General features: G+C 34.1%; 1 protein-coding gene across 1 annotated transcript; it reads left to right on the forward strand.

Annotated features, from left to right (window-relative positions):
• The first annotated feature begins 7935 nt into the window (after positions 1-7935).
• On the forward strand, positions 7936-9263 carry LOC136841955 (uncharacterized). The gene is made up of 2 exons (XM_067109364.1): positions 7936-8009; positions 8915-9263. The coding sequence occupies exons 1-2, from the start codon at positions 7936-7938 to the stop codon at positions 9261-9263; spliced, it is 423 nt and encodes a 140-aa protein (XP_066965465.1).
• The last annotated feature ends 1829 nt before the right edge of the window (positions 9264-11092 follow it).

An 11092-nucleotide genomic window follows, 5' to 3' on the forward strand; every position in this document is an offset into this window, starting at 1 on the left:
ATGAAACACACGTTTTCCAAAGGCAGGATTGATTGGCTTTACCTCCTTGAAAGGTAGAGTAAATGTAATCAAGTGTTATATAAGTTGACTGAAAAATTTTCGGTGTATTGGCTCACTTAACCATTAACTATCGTAGTTTGGGTATCTGCTATGGTTTATGCCTAAGCAGTTTGTTGTCTCAGTGTTTGTTGGACTGAGGAGGTTTTCCCTTCATATTCATGACTGGCATGTTACTTTGCCCCCGTAAACGCAAAAATGCATTTGCATTACGTCTCCATTCCATATACAAAATGGAACAAGCTAACACTAAAATAAGGATTAGTCTTAACAGGTAAGAGAAGCTTCAGGTTTGTTGGACACACACAATAACACAGGTCTGGGGCTTTCTGAAAAAACGTGTGCGTTCCTCATTGCAGTAGCGATTCACTCGGGCAGATTTACAGGCCAGAATAGAGGAAGAGAAGGTTAGTGCAACAAGGGAAGTGTGGGACGGTGCAATAAGACGGTCCAGAGCCTTCGAGGAAGCATACTGGTCAAATGATAACATCCAAAGACCTGTAGATCCTATGTATAATCATCACCATAAACAGTGATGATGAGGATGATCTGTTCCTTGACAGTGATGACGATTAGGAATAAATTTTTTGTGATTTTTGTTCAATTGTTTCCTTTACTTTCCAACTGATGGCGATAATTATTTCACATTAGAGAGAGAGAGAGAGAGAGAGAGAGAGAGAGAGAGAGAGAGAGAGAGAGAGAGAGAGAGAGAGAGAGAGTTAGTCAGTCAGACAGACAGAGAAACTTTTATCATGCTTCTCTTATCATTAACATCTTTATCATGATTATCATTACAACTGCTATCACTATTACTATTTTTGTCTTAATAGGTATCCAGGGCCACCAGCAGATAAGGTAGCCCAGTTATGAAAAATAACAGTAAAACGAAAGGGAATGCAGATTGGAGATACATTAGATGAAGATAATTCTGCATGACTGTTCAATGCAATTTATGCTGTCTACACCTTAAAAAAGGAATTAAGCTTGGCTTTAGATATCTGAATCTCTTGTAACTGTATGATGGGTCTTAAGCTGTATTATGAGATTTAATTTTGGTTATCTTTCCAAGTCGTAGCCGTATATCGCACGAAACTTAAGGATTTAAGAAGCCCTCAGGGCAGGTTCATCAAGTTGGATAAATAAGCTAAAGGCTGTAAACTCCTTATACACCCTGACGAAATACAACAATATCATGAAATGTTAATAAGAATTATAACAAGCATCCAACATATCAATTCTATCAGTTATTAACAAATATAACAGGTTAGAAAAGGTAGAGTAAGCGACGCCGGAGAGAATAGGTAAGGGGGTTACTGGAGGGATAGGAGGAGGGTCAAGACAGAGGGAGGGAAGGAGAGGGGGGAGGGACGGGGAGTGTAGGCATTCAATTGCTGTACCTACTTACCCGATTCACTTGGCTTAGGCTTTATCAGGCCAAGAGTAAACACCTTAATTAAAGAGATTTTCCAATGCATTATAGTATCAAAAATTAGGGAAAGGTCTCAAGAGTGTTTTGTCAAAGTACTATTCTGATCAAGTAATTAGTATGGGAGATATTAAAGAAAAACACACTATTTTTTGCCAGAAATGCATTAGTAAAAGCTGAACAGCTTTACTCAAAACTGCTGGGCTATGCTGCACAAAAGTTAGGTACTGTTCGTAAGGCCTCATATATTTATAACTGATAAAATCAGTGCAACCTGTTTTAGTTCTTTTGTGCTTCCTTTACTAGAACAGTGTTCGCTAGTGTGGATGTCTATTTCTGCCAGAGATTTGTCTATTTTAGATAGAGTTGTTCGTGGTAGTAGGTTTGTATTTCCTAATAGTACTGTAGCACTTATGACTTGGATCACCGACGGATGGTCATTATAGTTTGTCACTTTTTCATAAGTTGTATTTGAACAGAGATCTTTCACATTCACAACTGATACCGGAATCCCTTTACCTGCCGAGAGCAACCAGATTCGCTGAACAGCAACACCAATTTGCAGTAAATGTGCCTCTCTGTCGAACTTCTCAGTTCCAGAAGTCCTTCATACCTCACACCGTTGGACTGTGGAACAGCCTCCCAGAGGATGTCGCGTTGTTGGAACTTCAGAAGTTCAAGCGAAGATGCAATTCATTACTACCCTGATATTATTCTACTTGCGCTTTAATACATTCTTATTAATTTATTAATTTATTTTCTTTTTAATAAGTGGGATCTCTTCCTTTTGTATTTCCCTTTACCTCCTCTTACTTCTTCCTAATGAACACATTTTCTTTGGAAGCTTGAATTTCAAGTCAATGGCACCTGCGGGCCTGTTCAATATGAATAGTGTTCATCTCCTGAATAATAATAATAATATTATTATTATTATTATCTGCATCTGTATTATTTGTATAGCACAGGCTTCAAACAAGTAAATTTGTTCAGCCACCAGAGCTTCAAACAAAGCAAATCTATTCAGCCACGAGCTGTTCAGTCTTCCAGTTATTTGTTATTGTATTCTAAAATACGACCCAGCTCTTTAGCAAAAGCCTCTTGACAAAAATATCTTGTTTTCTCCAGAGAAATCGTCCACTCTGTTCGCAACCTTCTTACTCTTGAATTGATTTTCTTAATTCCATTCAACAAAAACTGTTGATTTTCCTTTAATGTACGTATCAATTTCCCTACTCTGCAAAAAGATTTCACGCTTTAACCTTGGTTAAAATCTATCACTGATTATTTAGAACTTCAGACCACAATTTATGACATCCCTCCTCCAAGGCTTTTCTTCATTCACCATTTTGGTTAATAGCCAAAGTACTGCTGCCCTCAGTCATTTCTCCTTCATAAATAATTTCCAGGTAATCCCAACCCCCTCCATTGCCATTTAACTTCTTCATCAATGAGATCCTTATCCGTAGGTATATTACATATTTCTGTTAATAAGTCTTGCACATTACATGTTCCACCATTTCATAATCGCCTTCATCTTTCGTAGTTCTTATAATGTACTAGAGCACATCACATTCATCCTTTACACTGTCTGTCCCTATTTTATTCACACTCGCACAGTGCAATATACATGCAGTGATAATTAGGATAGTGGCATTATTGTGAAAGATACACACAGCCATTTATATGATTCTGTAATATAAAACCTGAAAGAGGAAACTGGAAAATAGTGCTGTAAAAAAAAGACTAAGCGAATTATATCATAAGATTCGAATTGCAACCTTCAAGATAAAAAGAACTTGTAAAGAACTGAAAAGTAAGGAAAAGTGACATTATGGAAACAACACAGCGAAAAAAGGCAATCCAGGCTGAAAAAGTAATTTGAGGACTTTCACATGACGATATGGAATCTATTGAAGTCGTCACCTCTTTTTGGTCTATTGCCCCCATCCACCTACCTGATGTATTCAGGAATAAAGGGCATTAGTCAATAAGTGAAACAGGAATTTAGAGCACTATCGTCCCACTTAACATGTTACGATTTAAGAGTTACCACCTAAGATTTACTATAATTAATTCTATAAAGAGATAGCATTGCAAATTTATTTTTAATCATGTTTAAGTGAGTTCTGTGTCATTTTCATGTAAACTGAATGTTTGTATGGTCTTTTTGTAACAGAATGCAAACAGAGTAATTGTAAACCTGTATATCTGGAGTTTGCTTGAAATAGCGAGAGAGGGAATTGAAGAGGGTGATTATATTATATCTGTCAAGCAGAGTTTCCCGTTATACACACACACACACACACACACACACACACACACACACACACACACACACACACACACACACATATATATATATATATATATATATATATATATATATATATATATATATATATATATATATATATATATATATATATATATATATATATGTCATGCATAGTTTCCCAGGAAATCCGCCCATCTTCCATTTCCCCTTCCTATTTCAATTACTCTGTTTACCTTCTGTTACAAAAAACATATTTCACGGAACACATTGTCAGTTATGTATAAATGCATGAAGAAATAAAAGTAATCATTAAGTTTTAGTGCAAGCCCAAACTTTTTAATTTTTTTCGATTTTTAAACTTAATTCCCTTAACATTACTTTAAATTGCTCAGATCTTTCATAATGTGCTTGCTAAGTCTTCAATACAGGGTGTTAGCTTCAATATTTTAGGAGCATTGACCAATAATCTTAATTTTTTTAATTTGGCAGGTCAAGCGACCTATAAAGCTTTCAGAGGCTCAGAGAGAGTGAGAGAGTGGTCAAGAAAAATACCTTTTTTTTTTTTATTTGCCTTTACTGCTTTTACAAAGTGATTTGTCTGTAGAGCCTCTGCCTTTTAGTGCACGAGTCACAATTTCCAGAAGTTGCTGAAGCAATACGAATCCACTTTCAATACCTATTAAATTCCTTTGACTGAAGATTGGAATCCAGTGGTTACTGGCAACAATTGACACTGAACAATTTCTGGCATCTTGTAACAGGGTAACCAAACATTTCTAAGAGAGCACTCACACTCGTTTTGTTCATTTCGCAAGGACATACCTTTGCGATGTAGAGTTTTCGGCTCTTCTTATGTGAAAAGCAAGGTTCTAAATCGCCTTGATACTCACCATGGCAAGCCCATTCTCTCAGTAGATTTCAGATGTTATTGCGAGGTAACAAGATCAAATGTCACACTAACTGGATTTGACGTGAATTCTCTCGTGATGGAGTGTTTTCTTATCGGGTAAAATGAGTTTTTTTATTCTTTTCGGAAACTTAAGGTAAATAAATAAACTCGGTATTTGATACTTAATAATCCAACCTGAAAATATTTTTTTGTGTTTGTTTTAGCTCCAAGGTGCGGAATAGCATTTCAAAGTCCCAAGGGTGCCAACTTTGCGAAAGGTTGGGAACCGCCGGTGTAAGACTACGCTAAACAGCATACAGTGAAAGGACTGATATCGCTGGGAAAATAATGCAGTCCAAATCCCTTACCATACTTGTAAAGAGTCTCTGCAGGATTGCCTGCTTTCCTTGAACTTAAAGTCAGAACAGCTGGGGATACTAACTCCCAGCAAAGTTTTCCTTTGAAATGGCACAATTAAATTGCATGCAGAATTATTGCTGGACCTTTCTTACGGTTGAGTGATATTGGCTGAAAAGTCGTTATGAAAATGTACCTGTTGGTAATAAAAATCCTTCCTTCAGGTATAATCATTTCCGACAGATTCCATATACTGTCCTTCCAGCGCAATACCAATCCTAGAATCTTAAGAAGTTGAAAGTTGGTTACAAGAATAATAAAAGACTTGCCATATTGTCAGCACATGGCTTGTCTTATTGAAATGTCTGTTAAACTTTAAATTGGCCTTAAGGCTGATATCGATAAGAATTCCAAAAGTGAAATTAGATATGAATAAAAACTTTATAAAGAACGGGAGTAATAATTTCAGAGTAGTGTCTTTCAAATGCACTTGACTCATCTGAAACGGGAGCCTAATTAGGCAAGACTAGTCAATCAGGCATGACGACTCTTGAATATGAGTGTGGTTTCACGATCTCACATATTATTACAATTATCATTATCACTGATATAAAAATTGTCATTTCGATGTAACTTTAAAAATATACACACATTTATACATACATAACAGGTACCGTAATACGTAATTTTGAACAACTAATTTCCTTCATTTACCAAAATCTCTTTCTCTCTCCCTATCCCACAATTTGGTGTGAAAACAGTAAAACAGCACAACAATGAAAAAGTTGAAAAATCGCTTATATAGAGGAGGATAAAATATCAGAACACATCAACAAGAATTAAACCAGACATTATCGCGTACCAAAAACGCATTTTAATTCATCGTCTCAGATGGGTTAGCATTATGAAGCCATATTTTCTTTTATCCGAATGAATTATGGAACACGTGTGCTTAAGATCGTTATTTCTTTAAAAAATAAGTGATGACTTTCTAGTCACAAAACGACCGCACAGGAAGTAGAGACTTAAGATCGTTATTTCTTTAATAAGCGATGACTTCCTAGTCACGAAACGGCCGCACAAGAAGTGGAGACACAATTCTTGCCTCATATTTTAATTATATCTCAGTTCGAGCAAATCACTGATTGGCCTTCAATGACATGCCAAGAGTAAGGAGAAATTATCAGCTTTCATATTCTTTAACGTTCTGCAACACGCTATCCTTGATGTCAATTGAGGAGGCCATGGGAGGAGTTTGGGTCCTTGAATTTCAGTGTGCTTAATGGCCTTTATTTGCAAGTTTTTTACCAATGGATGAACACTTATTACATGGTGTAATAAAGGAATTTCATTGCGCTAGGTAATTTAATCCTAGACAAGCCAAAAGAAAAAAAATAATTTCAGTTAGCAATTTCACACAGTAAGAAAATACATGTTAAAAACTTACCATAATATTTATTTTCTTTCAATACCTGTGTGTTATTTTGGATAAGTTAACACAGTCCATTCTCTCTGTAGCTCTCTGTATGTCGTACGTAGGTACGACATATATATATATATATATATATATATATATATATATATATATATATATATATATATATATATATATATATATATATATATATATATATATATATATATATATATATATATATATAAAATATATGAAATTTTTTTATCACACCGTGATTTTTATACATTCATGAAGCTACAAATGTCGCTTAATATCAAATTCACGCTACCTCGGGAATATCCCGATGGGGAATATCACCGAAAGGGATTTTATAAGTGATAAATGGACGGGTACTGCCGAGTCTCGATCCCACGACACAGATACTTATCCAGCGACTCCAGTCGACGTTCTACCCACTGAGCTATCAAGAGAGGTATAAGTTAATGACGAGTCTGGTGTACTTTATTTACCTATATATATATATATATATATATATATATATATATATATATATATATATATATATATATATATATATATATATATATATATATATACATATACATATATATATATATATATATATATATATATATATATATATATATATATATATATATATATATATATATATTCTTATAAACTAAGATATTGCCTAGGTGTTACAACTGTATATTAAGAACATTTAGTAATATCAATCAATGAAGGAACGTGTAAAACTCAGATCACAAAATATAACAATTTAATAATAGAAATCCGTGGCGCAATTACATTGACATTTACTTTAATAGAAAACAACTTTGCTAAGTTAAACCAACACAATTATATGTAATCAACGGAAGGAACACGCAGACAAACAATCAAACAAACACCTGAATTAAATATACCAACGAAACATCAAAATAAAAAAGAAAACACACTGACTTACATTAACAACTAGGAAGATGATTATCCTACACAATTCTACAGAATATGTTGGGAGAAAGGTAGCCTGGGATTGACTCTGATACACTCAAAATATTGGGGGCCAAAGTAAACTCAAATGAACGACAAAGATACTTTAAATGACAAACAAAGTAACAAAAGATAAGATAGTGCAAGGATACAAAGGTCAAAACATGGAAAAAAGCATGTTAAAACGAAGAATATAAGGAGTACCACTACAAGAATAAATATATACAAGTGACATAATTACAGAGAACGGAGACATATATATATAATATCACAATATATATATATATATATATATATATATATATATATATATATATATATATATATATAAATAAATAAATAAATAAATATATATATATATATATATATATATATATATATATATATATATATATATATATATATATATATATATGTAGTATAATTTTCCTTATGGTGTAAGATATTGCAAGGAGTATGAACTGTGCCTGGGTGAAGGGTAATTTCTGATAAATATACATAGGTGGTACATAAGAGCCTCGATGGCTCAACCAGAGCAGCAGCAAGAGGACTTCTGTTGGAGGTCCGTGGACAAGTTCAAAGTGACAGCCGTTTGGTCAGAGAAGGATCAACACTCAGGCTATCCGTGACCTTGGGTTTATGTTATGTAATCAACGGATGTTTCTGAAAGCAAATGGGAGGTCCCCAGACCAGTGCAAACATAAACAATGGCACTCCAACATCTTATAAAAACATAACAGACAGACAAGGAGTCTCAACTGACCTAAGGTCGAAGCTGGGAGACAGGCAGCTGAAGATCAAGGGCTGACGATACACGTAAGATAATCGTTGAGTATCTGGGGATGTCAGGCAAGAAAGCCGATCGAGGGAACAGCCCACCAACGCCAAATCAAAGTCCTTCAAAAGAAGGCATCGTGCTTCAAATATCTAAGATAAAAATGACTGAAAAAGCATACGGATTTAAAACGAAGAAGAATAAAAAGTGTATACATAAACCTTATATATATCATACTGCATATATATATATATATATATATTAGTATAAATATCATAATATATGTTATGCAAAATATCGTAAAGCGATGATATATATATAGACGTGGCCGGTGAAGAATATATAAGAATGGAAAATGGATACATGGCAGAAATACTTATATATAAGATACTGCATATATAGTCACATAGAAGATATATATATCGGAAATATAATATTATATAGATAATATTATATATATATAGGGAAGTAAATATATAGATATATATGTAAAAGAAGATATATATGGTTTATATATGATATATATATATATATATAAGTAGTTATGATAATGGTGGCAAAGGAAAAGAAGTATGGAGGTGCCTGAGGGTGAAGGGTGTTTCTGGAAAATGTGGTAAGGTGGTACAAGATATGTATACAGAAGCAACCACACAAGCAAGAAGCTCTGTTGGAGCTACAGACAAGTTCAAAGTGAAGGTTTGTCTCCATTAAGGATCAACTCTCAGGCCCTGCGTCTTCGACCTTGTGTTGGATGTTATGGCATCAGATGTCAGAGAGGAGGTCCCCTGGAGTGCTCTGTTTGCTGATGGCATAGTGTTGTCAGACAGGACTAAACAAGGAGTTCAGCTGAAGGTAGGAAGGTGGAGACAGGCACTTGAAGATCAAGGGCTGAAGATCAGTAAGATAAAGGTTGAGTATCTGGGGATGGGAGAAGAAAGAAGACAGGGAACAGTGAGATTGCGTCAGAACAACTTCAAGAGAGTCAAAATTTTCAAATATCTAAGATCAAACCTGACTGAAAATGGAGATACGGATTCCGAAAACACCCACAGAATAAAAAAAGTGCTTGGATAAACCTGAGAAGATCGTCAGAAATATTGTGCGACAGAAGGATTAGTGTAAAGGTCAAAGGGAAGTTTTGCAAAACTGTCGTCAGACCAGCGATGATTTACAGAGCCGAGACGTGGCCGGTGAAGAAGTCGCAAGAATGGAAAATGGATGTGGCAGAAATGAGGATGTTAAGATGGACGTGTGGAGTCACAAGAAGAGATATGATCGGAAATGAATTTATTAGAGGAACATTTAAGGTAAGGGAAGTATCAAGAAGCCCCACGAAAGAAGACTACTGTGGTTTGGTTATGACTTGTGTGTAAAAGAGTTATGATCATGGAGGCATAAGGAAAGAGAAGAGGAAAGCCAAAGTTCGGATGAAAGGATAAGATAGCAGATGGCATGCGGGAGAAACCAAGAAATCAGGATGCACTGGACAGAGGAAGGTGGAGAAGTTTGATAGGAAAACAGCACCCCATAAAGAAATGGGCAAAGATGAAGACAAAAGAAGAAGTACAAACTGTAGTATACTGTATTAGTACAATATAAATTAAGTATATAAATATATAATATATACAATATATATATATATATTAAAATATATATATATATATATAAAATATGAATAAGGTGTGTGTGTTGAGTATGGATATATAGGATATATGTATGTGTATATATAAATATATAAATAGTTCACGAGAGATAAATAGGTATATATACGTGGCATATATGTATCATATATATATACATTTTTAATAAACATATGTATTATATAATATATAATATATATATGATTAGAGGCTAATAACCAAAAAAATATAAAGTCAATTGTACTGGGAATAGAATGTTTGCATTTCAAGGAAAATGATCGATTAAAGTGTTAAAACATTAAACCAGAATATGCAATGCCTGGTTTAGAAACATCATTTCGAATCCAAAAGGTATAAAAGACTGTAAAAAGATTTACTCCTCTAAGTAAATGACAAAAATCATTGAATAAATATGACTTTCTTGACATGTATAAAATATATGCCCTATATTATTATATATATATATATATATATATATATATATATATATATATATATATATATATATATATATATATAATTCTGCTAACCTTTGCACTACGTAGCCAATATTTTTTCTTTATGGGTATAAAATTAAAGTACTGCCTTTCGAGACGCCTAGTCCCCTTTGCATTGTAATCATTTAGTAAAACTTACACTTTGGATAACTCATAGTGTCAATATCCTTACCAAAATCCCCGTGAAGTAAGAGAGTCCATCCCAGTATCTAACAAAATGCTTTTGAATAAGGTTCTTGGTTGCAGGTTTTACTGGGTTTCAAGTTTCAGTGCAACACAGACTGAATATTAGGTCGCCAAAACATTCCCGTTCCCCACTTAGCTATTTGGGCTATAACATACGACAGTATATTAACCTTAATTAGTTCTTTTTACGATATCACTGGGGTATGAATTTTGGATAAGACAGAAATGTTACCTTCCTGCATAAGGTCGAGGCTCTCTGTGAAACGTAAATTTCTACTCACTCACAGTTAATCTTATGTATTTAGCCATCTGTTATTTTTATTTGGTATTTATTTACTCTATTTACGACGTTCTAAACGGTAAAAAGCAATTTTTGGGTTAATGTTCATTGAGGTACTTTCTTTTTAATATCAGTTACCCTCAGTTCCAATATTCTCATTCTGAAGGCCATTTCCTTCCGAGCATTTATCTCTTGATAACCTAAAATGATCTGTTAAGAAAGAAAATAATAAAAAAGTCGGTCCTACTAATGACTGTTCGTCCTCACTCCAGTCTAGCTGGAATGACAGATTATCATTCA

Source organism: Macrobrachium rosenbergii, chromosome 9 (assembly GCF_040412425.1).
Source record: "Macrobrachium rosenbergii isolate ZJJX-2024 chromosome 9, ASM4041242v1, whole genome shotgun sequence".
NCBI lineage: Eukaryota > Metazoa > Arthropoda > Malacostraca > Decapoda > Palaemonidae > Macrobrachium > Macrobrachium rosenbergii.